The 20,965-nt window shown below is 40.1% G+C and overlaps 1 protein-coding gene across 2 annotated transcripts; it reads right to left on the reverse strand.

Annotated features, from left to right (window-relative positions):
* Window positions 1-243: 243 nt before the first annotated feature.
* On the reverse strand, window positions 244-20,731 carry Nono (non-POU domain containing octamer binding). Of its 2 annotated transcripts, XM_077107193.1 has the most exons (12): window positions 20,647-20,731; window positions 19,939-19,989; window positions 11,026-11,185; window positions 9,792-9,985; window positions 7,590-7,891; window positions 6,480-6,575; window positions 5,068-5,264; window positions 4,140-4,224; window positions 3,530-3,632; window positions 2,850-2,889; window positions 2,504-2,613; window positions 244-1,271 (listed from the first exon to the last, which is right to left on the reverse strand). In XM_077107193.1, exons 3-12 carry the CDS (start codon window positions 11,174-11,176, stop codon window positions 1,137-1,139), a joined length of 1,413 nt encoding a protein of 470 aa, XP_076963308.1. In that variant the 5' UTR covers window positions 11,177-11,185; window positions 19,939-19,989; window positions 20,647-20,731; the 3' UTR covers window positions 244-1,136. The 2 variants fall into 2 exon arrangements, with proteins under 2 accessions (XP_076963308.1, XP_076963307.1); XM_077107192.1 differs by lacking the exon at window positions 19,939-19,989.
* Window positions 20,732-20,965: the final 234 nt, after the last annotated feature.

Genomic DNA, 20,965 nt, shown 5'->3' on the forward strand with positions numbered 1-20,965 from the left:
TTTCTTCCTCTTTAAAGCAGCTACCCTGGCAACCACATTACTTATGTGTAGTGTTAACAGCACTAATCATTTCTAACCACAATAGTATGTTTCTCACCCCATCTCCTCCCCATGTTTGTCTAGAATGATGATTATTTAGTTCAATCAAAAGGGCCATAAAGGATTATCCTTACAGTCTACTGCTGAACTCCTGAGGGGAAATTCCCACCCCCCATCCCTCCCCTTCAAAAATAGCACAGAAAATTAAAAGGCTTAAAATGTATATTTTAATAAGTTGATGCTGCATTACTGCTCCATTTCTCAGAAAACTCCAAATTTAAGGTATCAGGAACAAATCAAACATGGTACACCAATAAAAAATGCACAGCATAACTACCTAAGATAGGCAAGGCTAAGAGCTACTGTCAGACCATCAGCATACAGCAACCCTGTTCCCAAGATTGTACTAGGCCTATCAAGAAAAGCTGTGAATAGCAACATCATAGACACAGAAGGGTCAATTCTTGGGTTGTCTTTACCCATGAAAAAGATGGAGGCAAGTTAACACAAGAATTTTTTTTTAAAGATATACTAAAATGAAAAGTTCTAAGAGAAAATGTCTTCCTTAGGACATGAAAGGGTAATATATGGGATATAACAGAACTGTTATGTATGTTGTCTGTGACCTCTGTGGACATTTGCCTGAATTCTCACCTGGGAGTGAATGGAGCAATGGGGCTAAGGTCATTGGGGGATGTTTTGTTTTTGTGGTATATGTGGCAGTGTCTCTGGGATTGAGGGGTATAAGGACAAGAAAGCAAATAAAACATGATGAGAAAAATAGAACGGAATGATCAAGATTAATAGGGTTCTAACTGGATCCATTTTGCTATGGTTCACCAGCCCTCAACAATCACATTTGAGATTTCAGGAATGCACCACACAGAATCAATCAAACAATATGCCACACAGAACTGATTTGTTAAATACCACCCCTCCCTTGCCCTCTGCCTCCAGCATACTCCCTAGAGTAGTACAGGCAGGAAAGACCTAACTATTGGGAAGAATCCCTAACACTTTTCCAGGGTAGAATTCTGGCTAGTCCAAAAAGGGTCCCTTGTTTTAAGGGTTTTGGGAAACTAGACAATGCAACTTTATTAGTATCGGCGACGTTTGTTTGGAGCAAATTCAGCTCCAGGAGCGGCACGGTTGAATGCAGGAGGGGTTCCACCAATTGCCCCAATTCCTTCCATTGTGGCAGCTTGGCCAAAGCGTTCAGTTGTTGGTGGGGTCTTCAAAGAGAAAAAGAAAGCACATTACAATATAACCATTGTCCTGGGGTTCCCACCCATCTATAACCTTTGTACTGTAGGCCATTTCCGCTCAATTATTCAAGGCTATGGTTATGGGTGACCAAGGCTATCTAGAACTATAGTGGACAACCCTGAGAAGATGTCTGAATTAGAGAGCCACCCCAAAATGATACCTTTATAATTTATCCATATTCCTCTTTACTGAACAAGCAATAGCACATACTAACTTCCTAAGCTAGGTAAGTTCTAGCCAAGTCCTTTTTCCTGAGGTAGGTATGTAGATAAGGGCCATCTCCAGCAACCTTGAGGCTATCCAGTTTTGGCACTATTATGACAATAGAACCAAAACAAGCTCTGAACTCTATAAGCCATGAAACCTTTATATTCATTTTTTTAATTTTTGTGGTACAGGGGACTAAACCCAGGATTTACCACTGATCTACATCCCTAGCCCTTTTCATTTTCTGAGATAAGCTCCTGTCACTAAGTTGCCCAGATTGGTCTGGAACTTCCAATCCTCTTGCCTCAGTATGAGTAGCTGGGAGGATTCACATCTATTTCATGTTATAATGTATACCCTTTATTTGACTTGCTCCCAAAATCTACCTGTTCACCCAAGACAGCAACTAAACAGCCTGACCAATCAGACAGAGGTCAGCTGTCTTAACTCTGACATAAAAATACAGTTTGATAACTGAGTTTTTTCAAGACTAAAAAATAAAGACATTAGGGCTGGCAATGTAGCTCAGTGATAGAGTGCTTGCCTAGCTTGCAAGACACTGGGTTCCATCCCCAGCATCACAAAAAAGAAAACCTTTAAAATGGGGGCTTGGGTTGTAGCTCAATGGTAGAGCATTTGCCTACCACATGTGAGACACTGGGTTTGATCCTCAGCACCACATATAAATGAATGAATGAATGAATGAATAAATAAATAAATAAATAAATGGTATTGTGTCCATCTATAACTAAAAAAAAAAATTCTCAGTTGACAGAGTGTCTGCCTTGCATGCACAAGGACCTGGGTTCAATCCCCAGCACTACAAAAAAAAAAAAAATTTAAAGTTACATTTCAAGTTTATCAGTAGTCTTAAAGACTGATGGATACCTATAACAAAACTGAGATAGGTCCCAAGGCAATGAAGATAAAGCCCTTTGTCCTCTTCCTCCTACCATTTGGAAATTACTACTAAAACCCTATAATTTATTACCAGGCCCAAAGTTCCATCCGGCATCATAGTGGCAGGTCCTGGAGGAGCTGGGGTACCAGCTGGCACAGGAGCAGGGGGCATGGCGCCTCTGTTATTTATGCCCATAGCACCTAAAGCAGAGTTGTGTGATCAGTACAGGGAATAGAGATTGACAGTTTCTTTCTATACCAAAGGAAATAATTTAACAAGACCTCTGGGCTAGGTGTCAACCTCCAAGAACATGTTGTTCCTATAAATGTCAGGCTTCTAAATCTGCAGTAGGTAGTAAAAGCTACATATTTCATCGGATACCAAACAAAAATGGAAAAGGAAATCAGATCCATTGATTAGTCCCTTAATTCCTTACCTCCCATAGCCATCTGGCCCATCCTTATCTCTTGCTCTCTCTGAAAAAAAAAAAAAAATTCTTAAGAGTTCAAGACAGCAGTGCATTTTACCACCATCCACTGAGGATCACTCACTAAGGGAAGTGATAACACATCCCAAGAACAATGAGACCAAGAGGAGGAACAGAAAGAGGGGTGAAAAGAAGGGGGAGGGTGCTGGGGATATAGCTCAGTTGGTTGAGTGCTTGCCTTGCATGCACAAGGCCCTGGATTCAATCTCAGCACCACAAAAAAAGTGGGGGAAGGGTTGGGGTTGAGGCTCAGCAGTAGAGCACTCGCCTAGCACTTATGAGACCCTGGATTCGATCCTCAGCACCACATAAAAAATAAACAGATATTTTTAAAAAATTTAAAAAGGGGGGATATTTAATTTCTTCTGGGGCTCTAACTTGTACAACTATAAGGATAGCAATGTCTCATCTTACAGTCACTAAGTCTAAACAGCTTTCCATCCCAAATTGCCCATGAAAAAAAGATAAGCTCCACTTCAAACCTTACCTCTCTTTCCTAAATTCTTTTTCTAGAATAAGTTTCATAGCACAGAAAAACTGGTCATAACTTGGAGTCATAGTGAACAGTTCATGGTGGATTTATGATATCACAACTGGCCTGGTGTATCACAGGTACATGGGACATATACCGCATCAGGGAAGGTCCCCTTGAATCCTTCCTGCTGTCGCCGCATCATCTCTTCTTGTTGCCGCCGCATTTCTTCCTCACGGCGCCTACGCTCCTCTTCCTGCCTATAGAGTCACCAAAGTTTTTAAGATACAAGCATTCCAGGACTTGAGCAAATTATTTTAATAGGAGATTGAGCCAAGCAGATCAGTCTGCTGAAACTATCATAGCCCATCAGGAACTAAGGCAACATCCACAGAATTATCTAGAGAACAGCACTTAGCTGCTCTCTATCACGGCCCCAGGAAATTCCTAGATCCACAGACAGCTAAACATCTCCCATCTCTGGAGAACCAGAGAGGCACCCAGGAGATATTTGCTAATACATTTACAAAGGTATGATATAGCACACTGGTAAGGAAGCAATGCGTTAACTCATTTAAAAAAAGGAGGGCTGGGGTTTTGGCTAAGTGTAGAGCATTTGCCTAGCTTGTGTGAGGCACTGCATTCGATTCTCAGCATCACATATAAATAAATAAAATAAAGTCCATTGACAACTAAGAAACTATTTAAAAAAAAAAAAAAGCGTGCGGGGTGGGAGGGTGGTAGGGATGTTTGAGAAAAGCAGTTACCTGAGCTCCAGTTGCTTTCTTTTTTGCACCTCTTGGTTGTGCAGCTCTTCCATTCTTCGAAGTTCTTCTTGGCGCCTCATCAGATCTAGAAACAAATTAATAGTATCCGTCATTCTCTTCATATATGCCCAATAATTTTCCATAAATAAAGATCCAGAAAGCACAGGGCATGTGTACACTAGTAATCCCAGCTATATAAAAGGTTGAGGCAAGAGGATCAAAAATTTTGAAGCTGGCTTGGGAAACTCGGCAAGACCCCATCTCAAAATAAAACAAAAAGGGCTGGAGATGCAGCTTAGTAGTAGAACACTTTCTTGGCCCATGAAAAGCCCTATGTTCAATCTCCAGTACTAGAAAAAAAAGATGTAGAAATTAAAGAGGAACTTAATCTGAGCTGTCACTTGACATGTCCAGATTCCAAAATGAAGTCAAACCTAGCATGTCCTTACCCACAGAATCTATAATCCTGTCACATCTCCAAGAGCATTTGCCTACCAAGATCAACATGTTTCAGGGAATAAAAGTGAAGATTTAGCATACTGCTGGCACATGTCTGTAATCCCAGCTACTCAGGAGGCCAAGGCAGGAATACAAGTTTGAGGCCAGCCTGGGAAACATAGTGAGATCTATCTCAAAAAATAAACAGGGATGGAGATGTAGCTCAGTGGTAGAGTGACCCTAAGTTCAACATGCCCCCCAAACACAAAAAGTCAGAAATTTTGGTCTTTCTCAACTGAATGACACAAAGAAACTCCTGGAAAAAAAGCATTTTTTTCTTTCAGTTTTAAGAATTACAGACTTGGGCTGGGGTTGTGGCTCAGTGATACAGCACTTGCTTGCCTAGCATATGAGGCACTGAGTTCAATCCTCAGCACCACATAAAAATAAATAAGTAAAAAAAAAAGAAAGAAAAAAGACTTATACTCACCCTGCCTCATTAGCATGACCTGGTGCTCATGACGAGCAGCCTCCATCTCCATTTCCAGCTTCTCACGAGCCTCCTTGATGTTGCGATCCACCTGGTCCTGCTGCTGTTTCTCCATCTCAATGAGTGCCTTCCAACGCATGGCATACTCATACTCAAAGGAACCAGGCTGTGCAAATCTGGGTGGCTGCTCTCGCTCCCTGAAGACAAGCTTCCAAGATTACTAACTTTGTTCAAGATTCCACCATCTAAAGCATCACATTCCTATTAAGTGCCAGTGAAACCATAGAGCAAAGACCTGACTCTTTTAAGCATCCTTTTAAAAGCTTCCTCAAGGAGCCTGGGGTTGTGGCTCAGCAGTAAAATGCTTGCCTAGCATGTACAAGGCCCTGGGTTCAATCCTCAGCACCACATAAAAATAAGTAAATAGAATAAAGGTATTGTGTCCAACTACAACTAAAAAATAAATATTAAAAAAAAAAAGCTTCCTCAAGAGTTAGGAGTGGGCTGGGGTTGTGGCTCACTGGTAGAGCGCTTACCTAGCATGTGTGAGGCACTGGGTTCGATTTTCAGCACCACATGGAAATAAATGTTTATAAAGGTCCACCAACAACTAATAAAAAATTTTTTAAAAAAAGTCAGGAGTGGTGGCACAAGCCTATAATCCCAGTGAATTAGTAGGCTGAGGCAAGAGGATCACAAGTTTAAGACCAGCATAAGCAACTTACTGAGACCTGTCTCAAAATTTAAAAAAAAAAAAAAAAAAAGAAAGGGTATCGGGGCTGGGGATGTGGCTCAGTGGTTAAGTGCTACTTGGTTCAATCCCCAGTACAAATAAATAAATAAATAAAAATAAAAGCTTCCTTAAGAATCGGCAAATACCAGGCTGGTGTTATAGCTCAGTAGCAGAGCACTTGTCTAGCACTTGTGAGGGACTGGGTTCAAACTTCAGCACCACATAAATAAATAAAATAAAGGTATTGTGTCCATCTACAACTAAAAATATTTTTTAAAAAAGTCAGTACTAGGATTATGGCTCAGTGATAGAGAACTTGCCTAGCACGTGTGAGGTCCTGGGTTTGATTCTCAGCTCAGCATAGAAATAAAATAAAGTACCACCGATAACTACAAAAACAAAGAATAGTCAAATATAGCTGGGCACAGTGGCACACACCTGTAAGTAATCCCAGTGACTTCAGAGACTGAGTCAGGAGGGTGGCACATTTAAAGACAGCCTCAGCAATTTAGCAAGACCCTGTCTCTAAATAAAAAAGGGCTGGGGATGTAGCCCAGTGGTGATGCATTCCTGGGTTCAATCTCTAATACCAAAATGAAAAACAAACAAATAAACAAACAAACAAAAAAAACCCTAGCATGGACAAATACCTAATAGGTAATCTATCAGGGTCACGTACTTGTGAAATTGCTGGTTCTTTATAACCAGCTTCTCTGGAAGCCCTTCTTCATCATCTAACTGGTCCATTGGCTCCACAGTCACAGGGCGAGGAAATCTGGGTAAAAGGAAGGTCAGTGTTAATAAAACTATAATACACAAGGCATGTGCCCAGCCTCTCCACTGGCACAATGAATTAGGAGTTCTGAAGGAGTTTTTACATATAATCCAGGTAATTAAGTTCTTTTATTGGCATTATGGAAAACTTGGGGCTAATAGGATGGAGTTAGGTGACAGACTTATGAACACACCCACAAAATATATTGCAAGTACATCAAGATGCAGGACTTACCTACAACCTGAATACCCAATATCTACAAAACCCAAGATAATTAATTGGGGTAAATTCTAAGAAATACTGCATGTACAAAACAACTGTTCAGAGTTCTAAAACTTTGCAGTAGAAGACGACTTAATAAGGATTAAATGGCAACCTAACTAAAAGACTAGAAACTCTACTAGAAAGCTGAAATAATTAGTCTTTAAATGGGGCCTGGAATTTTAGCTCGGTGGCAGAGCGCTTGCCTCACACATGCTAGGCAAATGCTCTGAGGCGTTGGGTTCAATCCTCAGCACCACATAAACACAAATAAAAGCATTCTGTCCATCTACAACTACCAAAAAAAAAAAAGTTTTAAACATGCCTATAATCCCAACTAATCAGGAGGCTGAGGAAAGAGGATCAAAACTTTCAGGCCAGTCTGGGCAACTTAGCCAAAAACCTGTCTCAAATAAATTTTCTTAAAAAAATGGGGGGCGGGGATGGGGTTATGGCTCAGTGGTAGAAGAAGCACTGAGTTTGATCCTCAGTATCACATAAACACAAACAAAATAAAGGTACTCTGTCCATCCACAACTAAACCAAATTTTAAAAAGTGGGGAGTGGGGACTGGGGCACTTAGTTCAGCACTGAAGCACCTGTTTATTACATGCAGGGCCCTGGGTTTGATTCCCCAGTGTTACCAAAAAAAAAGTCTTTAAATGAACATTGGGTCATGGTTACTAGAGGTTAATTCTGTAGTCCAGAAATAATTAGGAACCCAAGGTCTATTTCTGAAAATCCTTCACTTACGTGGTTAGCAGGAAAGACCCTTCACTGCATCTGTCCAGAGCTTTCCGAGCAGCTGGCTTCCCTGAGAACTCAACAATGCCTTTTCCTGAGGGTCTTCCTCGATCATCCACAATGACTACGGCCCTCTCCACCTGGCCAAACACAGAAAAAGCTTCTTCCAGCAGTTCGTTAGACACGTACTGAGGAAGGTTTCGAACCGTAAGGGATGCACTATGGCAAGCAAAGCGCACACGCAGCTGTTTTCCACGGAGTGGCATATTGTCCAGCTCTACTTTGGCAATTTCCGCCAGAGTTCGTGTTTCCTAAAAAGAAAAGAATTAGAGTAACTCAGTTTAACAAAGACTGAGCAGCTACTGATAACCTAATGAAAATCTCAGTAACAAAATTATTAGCCCCAAAACCTTGGCAGTAAGCACATAAATAAACATAGGTATACTAGATGTTGTGGCACACACCAGTAATCCCAGTGACACAGGAACCTGAGGCACGAGAACCTCAAGTTTGAGGCCAACCTCAGCAACTTTGTGAGACCCTATCTCAGAACAAAGGGCTAGTGACGTAGTTCAGTGCTAGAGCTTGTCTGTGGATTCAATCCCTACTACTTGAGGGAAAAAAAAACATGGAGAGGACTAGAATTATACTCTTTCAGGTTAACTCCTTAGTTACCCTAATTGATTGGAATTGGAAATTCTACAAGTTCATACAAGTAGTAACAGGTCAGATCATTCATAACCAAAGACCATCCTAAAAATCTAAGCTATTTATAAATATTTTAATTTTCTGTAGCAACATAAATAATTATGTCCTCCAACAGGCATCTTTTAGAACCACAGACCTTGAATGAGACACCCACATCTCCTTGCATCACTATAGAGTGATTCTGATACTCAGAGAAAATGACTTGCCTATACAGTCTTTAGTGGCAGATAGGAATGAAAATTAGTTCTGACCACCCTATCCGGTGATCTTGATGTTATATTATATTCCTAATTTATAAAGGTGGATACCTTGAAATATTTTTCCTGCATACAATTTTCTCAAATCAAAAAGAATTTTTAAAATAAGGTATACATCTAAAAATGGGTGGCATTAGCCAGACGTGGTGCTACATGCCTGTAATCCCAGCAACTTGGGAGGCTGAGGCAGGAGGATCCCAAGTTCAAAGCCAGCCTCAGCCATTTAGTGAGGTCCTAAACAACTCAGCGAGACCCAATTTCAAAATTAAAAATAAAAGGGTAGAGTACCCCTGGATTCAATTCCCAGTACCAACAACAAAAATGTAGAACTGGCCAGGGATGGTGACAAACAAGAGTAATCCCAGCTATTCAGGATGGCTGATGCAGAAGGAATTGAAGTTTGAAGCCAGCTATGCAATTTAGGGAGAAGCTGCCTCAAAATAAAAAAATAAAAAGTACTGAATATGAAGCTCAGTGTAGAGCACCCCAGGTTCAATCCCCAGGACCAAGGGGGGAAAAAAAACACCCCACAGAATGTCTAGTTGAACACAAAATCTTATATAAAAAATATAGCTCGGTGATAGAGCACTTGCCTAGCATGTGTGAGGCACTGGGTTTGATTCTCAGCACCACATATAAATAAATAAAGGTGCCTTAACAACTAAAAAAATATTTTTTTAAAAATCAACATACTAAACTATACTCAGTGGACAGCAAATGGGGGAAGGCATAGATAAAACAAAATTAACATGAGGTGATAATTACTGAAGTTCGGTAGTGTATGTTCATTATACTATTCTGTTTACTAGGTTTTTTTTTTTTTTTGGGGGGGGGTACCAGGGCTTGAATTTAGGGACACCAAGTCACATCCCCAGCCCTTTTTTGTATTTTATTTAGAGAAAGGGTCTCATTGAGTTGTTTAGGGCCTTCCTAAGTTGCTGAGTCTGACTTTGAACTCACCATCCTCCTGCCTCAGCCTCCTGAGGCACTGGGTGTGTACCACTGAGCCTAGCTATTCTGTTTATTTCAATGTTTGAAATTTCCCAATTAAATTATAAAAAGTTCCAAAGGACATAAATTAGTCTGTTTCCTAGGAAAGTGAGCCGATATCGTCCTTACAATCTACATAAAAAACATAAGCATCTAACAGTCTGAAAATCACTTCCACTACATACTTATGGTTCCATATCCATCATTCCCAAGCATCCCTACCTCTTTAAAGCACATAAAACCCACAGTTGCTCACCAAGCGGATAAAGCCAAAGCCTTTATCCTTATGAATGAAAACTTCGCCTGCCTTCCCGTATTTCTCAAATAGTTTCCTCATTTCCTCCTCAGTGATGTCAGGAGGGAGATTACCCACAAAGAGACGGCTACGTTGGGTGAAGGTCTTCTCTCCTGGTTTCCTAAAATTCTTCAGGTCAATAGTCAAACCTTCATCTGTAAGAAGACACACTGTGACTCAAAAGACTGGGGAGAAAGATTTACAGTCACATTATCAAAGAGCTGTCTGTAACTTCTGCTAGATTAGGAAAACAATTGCTGTAGAGAAAGCAAATATCATTTCCCAAAGAAACCTATCCACTCTCTAGTTAACAGTAAATTGTACCTTAGAATGTGAAAACGGAATGCAGAGATCTGAGAGGGAATTCTCAATAGTTCTACTGTAGGCCAGAAATGAAGCTTCACTGATACATACACACACACACACACACACACACACACACACACACAAGAGGTATGGGCCCAAGCAGTTTAAGGAGTCCTATGTCACAACTAGATTTTTTTGTTGTTGTTTTTTTTGTACTAGGGATTTAACCCAGGGGCACTCAAGCACCAAGCCACATCCCCAACCCTATTTTGTATTTTATTTAGAGACAGGCTCATTGAGTTGCTCAGCACCTTGCCGTTGCTGAGGCTGGCTTTGAACTCATGATCCTCCTGAGCAGCTGGGATTACAGGCGTGCACCCCCACTGCATACAGCTAAATTTTTAAATTTATAAAATTGCTCAGGGCTGGAGATAGGATTATATCTTGTGCCCCAGTGTTAAATTGCAATAACAATTAAAAAAAAGTATATTCTTTGTAGGAATTTTTGGAAATAAAGGAGTTAAGACTGGTTATAATCTTAATCAGAGGGATATAATAGGTACTCACATGTTTTCTGAGTGAATGGAAATATACAAAGAGTTTTCCACATTTAAAATGGCCTGGAGTGGGCCCCAGGCAAAAAGTATTATACTCAGTACCAGATTTCTCCAATAAGCTTTAAAGACTTGCCCTATATTCTCTTGAACTATCAGTCATCTGATGACCATCCCTAAGAACCACGCTGAGGTACAATATACAAACATCTGTTGGAAAAAAGTATGACACAAAGCCTTATTCCCTTATAATAATCCCTGGAGACTAATCTAAAACCAAGAACCCACTCCTAAGAGGAAATCTATTTCTACAACATCACCTAGCATTTACTCACTTTGGCTGCTGGCCTGTTGCCCATTTGCAGGTATTGGTGGTGGTGGTGGCTGCTGCTGTTGCTGCTGGTGGTGCTGCTGGTGGTGATGCTGATGATGTTTCCTTGGAGTATGGTTCTGTTTCTCCAAATTAAAGGTTTTATTGCTCTGCATTTTTGCACCCTAAAAAGAAAAAAAGTAGACTTATCATATACATTCAGTGATGAAAATGCAACCCATCCCATCCTGATGACCTTCATGTCTTAATTACCTTTGATATTCTAGCTTTTGCTGAATCCAAACAATTAGTTATGTGGAACACTATGGCAAAAAAAGTACAATTTGAAAATCTAAAAACACTGTGAGGCCCTAAATTAAATCTAATCCCCAGCACTTACAGAGATAGAGAGATATGAAAAGCAGCCAAACAGAATTCAATGAAAACAACTGGCACTAAAATAACTTAAGGGACCTCCCAATTCTATTCTATACATTAATAGAAAACCAACCACCTCCCCCAAATAATCTCCTTAAAACTTGGCCCCATCACATGCATGTACAATTTTGGGTTTTTTGGGGGGGCAGTACTGGGTATTGACCACTGGGCCTCATATATTCTAGACAAGTACTCTACTACTGAGGCTACATCCCTGCCCTTCTTCATTTTTATTTTGAGACAGAGTCTTGCTAAGTTGCCCAGACTGGTCTTGAACTTGCCATCCTCCTGCCTCAGACTCCCAAGCACTTGGAATTACAGGAGTGTGCCACCATGTCTGGGGTTCCTTATCACGTATTAAAGCACATTTAAAAAACAATGATTGGGGTTGGGGTTGTGGCTCAGTGGTAGAGCATTTGCCTGGCATGTGTGAGGCACTGGGTCAGAACCACATACAAATAAATAAGTTAAGTAAAGGTTAATTGACAACTAAATATTTTTTTTAAAAAACAACAACACGGGCTGGGACTGTGGCTCAGAGATAGAGCGCTCGCCTAGCACGAGCAGGACCCGGGTTTGATCTTCAGCACCACATAAAAATAAAGGCATTGTGTTGTGTCCATCTATACCTAAAAAATTAAAAAAAAAAAAAACACATCACAACGATTATGACTAGGGATGTAACTCCGTGGTAGAGTGCTTGCCCAGCAACAAACACAAACACACAGACAATTACAATGACTGAAACAGATTCTAGTTATCACAAAAGACAAAGTCTAGTTCTTCCCTGGCATCTAGCAAGGTCCTAAACCCATAGGACACTGCAGAATCAGTAGTGGGTAAGTATAGGTTGTGGGGTTAAACATACTTAGGTTTGGATCATGGTCCTAATGTGTACCACCTATGTACTACTTAGGAAATTACTTCCGTATCTGTTTCTTCTGATATTATAAGGTCATCTCAAGGTGGCTAACAAATATTTGAAACACTCACCTGGCATACAGTAAGCATTCAAGGAAAGCTATTCATCATAATAGAAAGATAAGTAACTACCAAAGCAATAAAAGCAAATATAAAAAGATGGCTACTATTATTTTGCCGTTTAAAAATCACAGGTTAAAAATAAAACAAAATACAAAATCTTGGTATAACCCAGACTGAACCCAGTTGGTACTCTTTAAAAATTTTCTAATTGGGCTGGGGATGTGGCTCAAGCGGTAACGTGCTCAACTGGCATGCGTGCGGCCCGGGTTCGATCCTCAGCACCACATGCAAACAAAGATGTTGTGTCTGCCGAGAACTAAAAAATAAATATTAAAATTCTCTCTCTCGCCTTAAAAAAAAAGGGGGGGGGGGCAAAGACTTTAAATTCTCACTTTCTGTTTAAAAAAAAAATTTTCTAATTGACCAGGTCAAAAAACTGAGGATCGCCCTCCTCATCCAAGGACACTTCTCCAGAATATGAAGACAAGTTCTCCCAATCAGAATTTAGCTGAAGATGCAGGAAAGGACCTTTTCATGAATATTATACTGTTAACGTTTTATCTATCTATCTATAAAATTATTATTATTATTCGGATAAAGGAAATGTGACAGTCTCGATAACTGTTGGTTTTAAATGATAGCTATATACAAAAATTTTCCTAAACAGGGTGAGCTGGTGCATGCCTGTAATCCAAGTGACTCAGGGGGCTGAAGCAGGAGGATCATGAGTACAAAGTCAGCCTCAGCAATTTAACAAGGTCTTAAGCAATTTGGCTTAAGACTCTGTCTCTAAAAAATATAAAAAGGGCTTGGGGTGTGGCTCAGTGATCAACTGCCCCTGGATTCAATCCCTGGTACCAGAACAAATTTTTCCTAATATATTTTATATCACATCCAAAAGTAAGAACATGGCAGGCATGCAAAAACATAAATAAACTAATTAATTTTTAAAAGTTGGACCAAGTCTTGTAATCCTAGCACCTTGGGAGGCTGAGATGGCAGGATCCCAAATTCAAAGTCAGTCTCAGCAACTTAGCAAGGCCCTAAGAAACTTGCAAGACCCCATCACAAAATAAAAAATGAAAAAATCTGGGGATGTGGCTCATTGGTTAAACACTCCTAGGTTTAATCCCTAGTATAAAAATAAAACAAAAAAACCCATGAGAACCTCAAACCAAATTATCATATTGTATCCAAAAATTATTTCATAATACAATAGATGAAACAAAAGCTATCAAGATGTCCAATACTCATTTTGATACCGGGGATTAAACCCTGGGTTGCTTTACCACTCAGCCATACCCCAGCCCTTTTTAGTTTGTTTTGATTGGTAACTGGGGAATGAGCCCAGGGTCATTTTACCACGGAGCTACTGACCTACATCCCCAGAACTTTGAGACAGGGTCTTGCTAACTTATTTACTGCCTTGCTTAGTTGCTGAGGCTTACAGGCATGTGCCACCAAGACTGGCCCTTGAGTAACTGAGGCTGACCTTGAACCCGCCATCCTCTTCCCTCAGCCTCCAGAGTTGCTAGGATTACAGGCCATGCCACCATGGCCGGACGACACTTTTGTATTTTGATATAGCATACATAGATGGAGTATAACTTTCCATTTTTGTGATTATACACGCTGTGGAGTTACACTGGTCATGTATTCAGATATGAACATAGGAAAATTATGTCCAATTCATTCTACTGTCTTTCCCATTTCCATGTCCCCTCCCTTCCTCCCATTCCCCCTATCCAATTCAGTGAACCTCCTCCACTCCTCCCTCCCCACCTGCCTATTTTGACTCAGTATCCGCATATCAGGGAGAACATTTGGCCTTTGGTTTTGGGGGATTGGCTTGTTTCACTTAGCATGATAGTCTCCAGTTCCATCCATTTACCTGCAAATTTCATAATTTCATTCTTCTTTATGGCTGAGTAATATTCCAGTGCCACTCTTTACAAGTCAGGAATACTACTCTTAGAAATTCAGCCTAAGAAGATTTTAATGATCTTCATGGTAACAAAATAAAAATAATTTAAATACCAAAATTAGAGGAATGGGCTGGGGTTTTGGTGCAGTGATAGAGCACTTGCCTGGCATGGGTGAGGCACTGGGTTCAATTCTCAGCACCACGTATGAATAAAACAAAGGTCCATTAGCAACTAAACAAAAAATTTAAAAGTTTTTTTTTATATTGTTATGGTATATCTACACAAGGATGTTTCAAAACAGTAAAAAAAATTATGAAGATCAGAGCTGGGCATGGAGCTCAATGGTACAATGCTTGATTGGAGGGCACAAAACCCCAGGTTCAATCCCCAGCATGGAAAAAAATGACAAAAACATAAACATGAAAAATGTTTGCTCTTAAGGGCAAATTTTTTTTTTAAAATTTAATGTATGAATGCAAGAAAGGAACAGAAGGTAAACAAAAATAAAAACTAGTGCCTTACTTTCAGGTACTTGAAAAATTTTCATTTTACTAATTCACTTAATAAATGTTCACTGAATGCTAATCTAGATGCTTGGGATGGATCAGTCAACAACACATTTGTGACTTCCAAGCTTACTTTCAAGGGAGAAATAAAATGGTATAAATAAGGAAATCACACAGTATTTAACAGGTAGGTACTATGGGAAAATTAAAAAAAAATAGGGAGCCAGTAAAGCAGGCAGTGAAAAGAGGCAGACTTCAGTTTTAAATAGAGCAGTTCACACTTAAATTGATTAATATTGTGATTCTCAATCCTACAAAGCATCAGAAATTACAATAAGGTACTTATTACAAAATATATCGTGAATATAGAAAACTATGAGGAAGCAGTGGTGCATGTGTAAAATCATGGCAACTAGAGATATTGGCACAAGGAGAAGTTTGAGATCAACCTGTCTCAAAACATAATAGAAAAAAAGGCAGGCACAGTGGTGCACACCTGTAATCCCAGCAGCTCAGAAGACTAAGGCAGAAGGATCATGAGTTCAAAACCAGCCTCAGGAAAAAAAAAAAAAAAAAAAAAGCAAGGCACTAGCAACTCAGACCCTGACTCTAAATAAAATTCAAAATAGGGCTGGAGGTGTGGCTCAGTGGTTCAATCCCTGGTACCCGAAAGGGCTGGGGTCATGGCTCAACAGTAGAGCAATCGCCTTGCACGTGTGAGACCTGGGTTCGATCCTCAGCACCACATAAAAATAAATAAGTGAAATAAAGGTATCGTGTCCAACTATAACTAAAAAAATAAATATTTTTTAAAAATAAAAAAATAATAAAATAAAATAAAAAAGAAGAAGGGCTGGAGGTATGGCTCAGTGGTAGAATACTTGCCTAGCATGCTTAAAGCCCTTGGTTCAATCCCAAGTACCAAATAATAAATATTTTTCATGGTACTATAACAATCAAAATAACTTAAATATCCAAAATTAGAAGAAAGGTTTATGTTAAATTATGATACATCAAGTGTGGTGGCACATGCCTATAATTCCACAACTCAGGATGTTGAAGCAGGAGGATCTAGTCCAAGGCCAAGCTCAGCAGGTTAGTAAGATCCTATCTCAAAATAAAATAAAAAGGGCTGTTGGGTGGCTCAGTGGTAGAGTCCCTCTGGGTTCAATTTCTAGTACTCCTCACCCCCAAACAAAATTACATCTATACAACAAAATGTTTCACAGCATTAAAAAGTTTGAAGACAAGGACTGGAGTGCAATGGTTTTATGAAGAAATAGAACTTACAAATAAACATAAAACTAAAATCCACAGACCTACCACCATAGTCATTATTAACAGTTTAGAATACTCTTATAATATTTTAAACTGTGTATTATAAAAAAACTATAATTACTTTTTCTTCATGATGCATCATGAACAGCTTTTCTGTCATAAATCTTTTTTCCCTCAGTACTAGAGACTGAATTCAGGAGCACTTTACCACTAAACTACACAAATTCTTTTGAGACAGGTGAGACATGTCTAAGTTGCCCAGGCTGGCTTTTTTGCAATCCTCCTGCCTCAGTCTCCCAATCACTGAGATTACAGATGTATCTCAACCCAAGTCATTAAGTCTTTTACATTAATTTGTTAATGGACACAGTATTCAGCTATCAACCAAACCCCCACTACACTCAACACTTAGGTTGTTCATTATTTACATCATTGTAATCAATATTCATAAATCTATTTTGAGGCACATCCAGAACTAAATATTCCTCCTGCAATTTCCATTTTTTTAAATTCACTTTCCAAGTCATACATCATTATTTCAATAACTGAAATCATAATGCAACATTATATGTTCAGCTTTTCCTTATTTCTGAAGTGTCAACATAATTTCAAACAGCTAAAAAGTCCATCTGAACAGATGCTAATTTACTAAACTATTCCCCACTACTACCCCGGCCTGGGCTTTGCTTTGTAGCACTCTGGATTAAACCAAGGGGCCCTTTACCACTGACCACAACCTCATTTTTTTTTTTAATTTGAGACAGTGTCTAAGTCACCCAGACTGCCTCAAACTTTTTTTTTTAAATATTTACTTTTTAGTTATAGGTGGACACAATATCTTTATTTTATGTGGTGCTGAGGATCGAACCCAGTGCCTCATGCATGCTAGGTGAACACTCTTCCTCTGAGCCACAACCACAGCCCCTCAAACTTTTGATCCTCATGTCTCAACCTCCCAAGAAGCTTAGATTACAGGTGTGTGCCACCAGGCCTGGCAGCTTTTTCTTATTACAACGCTGCAGCAAATGTTATTGTTTCTCGCTTTCTGTTTAATTATTTTCTTAGGATGACTTTACTTATTTATTTATTTACTTTTTGATACTGGGAAGTAAACCCAGAGGCGCTCTACTACTGACCTACATCTCCAGTCTTTTTAATTTTTTGAGAAAGGTTCTCACTAAAATTTCACAGGTAAATTCAAACTTGTGATCTTCTTGCCTCAGCCTCCCAAGCAGATGGGGAATAGTTAGGTTCGCAAGCAAGTGCCACCATGCTTGGCTTTTTAGGTTAAATTCTTAAAAATAAATATTTATGACTCTTGTCAATAGTACAGCATAGTGCAGCCCTGTTTTTCAAAAAGGTTAATTTTAAATACCATGAACAAGTGTAGTAGCTTCACAGTAAATAGGGCACCTTTTTTAAAATAAGGAAAGCAAAACTTGAAATGTAGCTTAGTGGTAGAACACTTGCCTAGTATATGAAAGGCTCTGGGAAATTCAAAATTCAATTCCTAGCTTCACAAAGTGGGGGGAAAAAAGAGGAAATCCTGTTTTTTAAAATAAGATGGGCTGAGTGCGGTGGTGCACATCTGAGACTTGGGAGGCTGAGGCAGGAGGATGGCAAGTTCAAAGCCAGCTGTAGCAAAAACCCTGCGTCTAAATAAAATACAAAATAGGGCTGGAGATGTGGCTCAGTGGTTGAGTGCCCCTGAGTTCAATCCCTGGTAATCCCCCCACAAAAAGACAGAAACTGGGAGTCGTGGTGCATGCCTGTAATCCCAGCAGCTGGGCAGGCTGAGGCAGGAGGATTCCAAGTTTGAGGCCAGCCTCAACAACTTTGTGAGGCCCTAAGCAACTTAGTGAGATGTTGTCTCAAATTTTTAAAAAGGGCTGGGGATGTAAGTCAGTGGTAAAGCACCCCTAGATGCAATTCCTAGAACAACAACAAAAAAGATCATCCATCTGTATCTGCAGGGGGATCCCAAGTTCAAAGCCAGCCTCAGCAATTTAGCAAGGCCCTGAGCAACTTAGCAAGATGCTGTCTTAAAAGTAAAAATGGCTGGGGATGTGGCTTAGTGGTTAAGTGTTCCTGGGTTCAATCCCCAATACCCCACCCCCACAAAAAAAAGGTAGGAAATTAAAACTTAGAAAATCTAAAGTTCATACTAGAAACATTTGGGAATGTGTTAAAGTGGCATTAGAATCAAATCTTTTCCTATTTGAGCCCCAGATATTAAATACCTCCCCCCTTCTCCTAGCCCCAAAGTGACCAAGGGCAGAAACTTGGGTTAATTTTACAGTCATTTCTCCCACTAGTTCTTCTTACCTTCTTACCTCAGGTTAGAATCCAAGGAACCTTGTTTTCCCCCTCCAGCCTTTAATTTAGGAGTCAATGGCCCATGTCTCAGTAGCTTATATCATATTCAGGAATCCACAATACATATTTACATGTTAACAGATATCTTTATGTAGAGATCCCTGCAAATTTTAAGCATTCATAACCCTATATGTACAACATTTTATCACAACCTAATAGAAATTACCTATCTCCCAGAGGATAAATCACTAGGTGCCAAATGTCAACATGTTCTAAATTATTTAAGATTAATCCAAGTGAGGTTGTTATTATTATTGTGGTGGTGGTTGTTATTTTGGTTTTAGAAAGTATAACCTGGAAGTTAAGAGAATAACCCCAGATATTTGATCATTAAAAGTCTGTGCTAAGACTACATTATCTCATTTAATGCTTACAGCTATTATTCCTCTCATAAGGAAATCCATCCAACTTCACAAGAATGTGATGGAGCAAAATCTTGAACTGTTGAACTCATATTCATCACTATGTTACACATAACTTGATTTCAGTTTACACTCCAAAGTCACTGGCTCTGCCACCTTTACTTTCAGCCTGTTTCCCCACCTGGCATGATGGGAAAGTTATCTACCTCACAGGCCCAAATGAGATAGGTACACAGAGCACCATCTCTCATAGAAGGAACAAAGCTAGCAATAATTCCTGAAAACAGCAACCATCCTATTTTTGTGTTTCTGAATAAATGTTCCCACAACTCTAGTCTTTACAAACTTTCCCTTCGTGTATTCTTCCCCAAAGCAGGCATTCACTCCCTAAGATTAATACTGTGTGAAACATCTTAAATACTATTTTATGCAGTACCCACAAAGTACCAAGTAATAAACTCACTACCCTCTAACTACTGGGATTCCGAAAAAAGAACAAAGTATAAAGATCAGCAGCAAGGGTTTCTGTCTAAGTCTAAGCCTGATGAAGGACTTTAAGAGAAAATATGTACTGATGGTTTAGAAAAACTTTAGCTACTGAGCATGACAGAAATACACAAGAATTTAGGTACAAGAACAAACATTAATCACACATCTGAAATCCAAATAAATGTTCCCTCAATTTTTAGGAACAGGGCCAAATAATTAAGAGGAAAATGCTGGTAATATATCTGGTGCAAATCTACCAGAATTAGATGGCACCCCGGATGGTCAGCCTGAAAGGTGTAAAATGCATGCAGGGCAAGGTCCTTTTATCCTAAGAGTGTCTTAGGACCTTTCATTTAATAACAATGAAGTTGGACATGCATGCAATTATTAACTTATTTACTGTCCCCCTACTAGAGTTGCCAGATTTACCAAATAAAATACACAACTCGAGTTAAATTTTACTTCCAGGTTAAAAAGGATTAGTGTAAATACCATGCAACATGTATAGAAAAATAATTGGTTGTCTATGGTAAATTCTTAGTTGAGATCTCCGCACTGTATCTAATAACCCTACACCTACCTCAACTTCGATTGAAGACAGCAAAGTGCCTCCCAGTCCTAACCTCGACTTCTGTTAAAAACAAAGCAAGGTGTCAGCTTACGATTAGACTTTCTCAAAGAGGAAAATAATCGACAGGAAAGCTATAAATTAAAGTTTCACTTAGAAAAGCGATGCTATAAATGGCATGACGAACTAAGCAGCAAGACCGAAAAATAGGCACACAAAAACCTAAGTACGAAAGCCATGAAGTCTCCATTAGGAAAGGAACTTCCCAGGTAAGAGTTTTCACAAAGAAACATGGCTCGAGGGGCCCCACTTGCCCTTTCCGATTTAATGGCCTCGCGGGGAGGAGGAGCGTCCGACAAAGCGCCTCCTCCTCCAACCGCGACTTCAGGGCTCTCGCATAATAGACCCCACACCCTCGGGCCCAGGGCGGCTCAGAGGCCGAGAACTTACTAACACGACTAAGATTGGGCAATGAGTCGCACAAAGAAACGGGGCGGGAAAGAAAGGGCTACAGTTAAAGCCTCAAGCGAGCAGAGCTGAGAGAGCGCTGGGCCCCGCGGGTGGTCTGAAACCGTGTGGCGGCGGGGACAAGGCCTCAAGGGGCCTTTGAATCTCCACCCTCTCTCTAAACCTAACGTCGCCCTCACCTCTTCCTTCACGGATTGTTGCAAGAAACCTCACTTCCCTGCCGAACAACAACCAAGCCGTCCCAAAACTCACCCTCTACACACAGTCCTCTCCTCAGAGTAACGGCGACGCTACACGGCCTCTACCGTCCCGAGAAAAGAGCGCGCGACCGCCGGAAACGAGACGACGGAGCTCGGCGCCTCCCAAGGGGTACGAAGTGGCTTTCCCGATTGGTTATCTGACCTGCCAATCAAGGTTTATCTCCAGAGGCGGAATCGTTTTTCCGCCATTTCTTAGATTCTATTGGCTACCGAATGCCAAAGACTTGAGTTCGTGCGAACGACAGATGGGGACAAAGAGCGAGACTTTGTATCTAATGCGCATGCACAAGCGATGGTGCGCGAAAGACGGA

Source organism: Callospermophilus lateralis, chromosome X (assembly GCF_048772815.1).
Source record: "Callospermophilus lateralis isolate mCalLat2 chromosome X, mCalLat2.hap1, whole genome shotgun sequence".
Classification (NCBI taxonomy): domain Eukaryota; kingdom Metazoa; phylum Chordata; class Mammalia; order Rodentia; family Sciuridae; genus Callospermophilus; species Callospermophilus lateralis.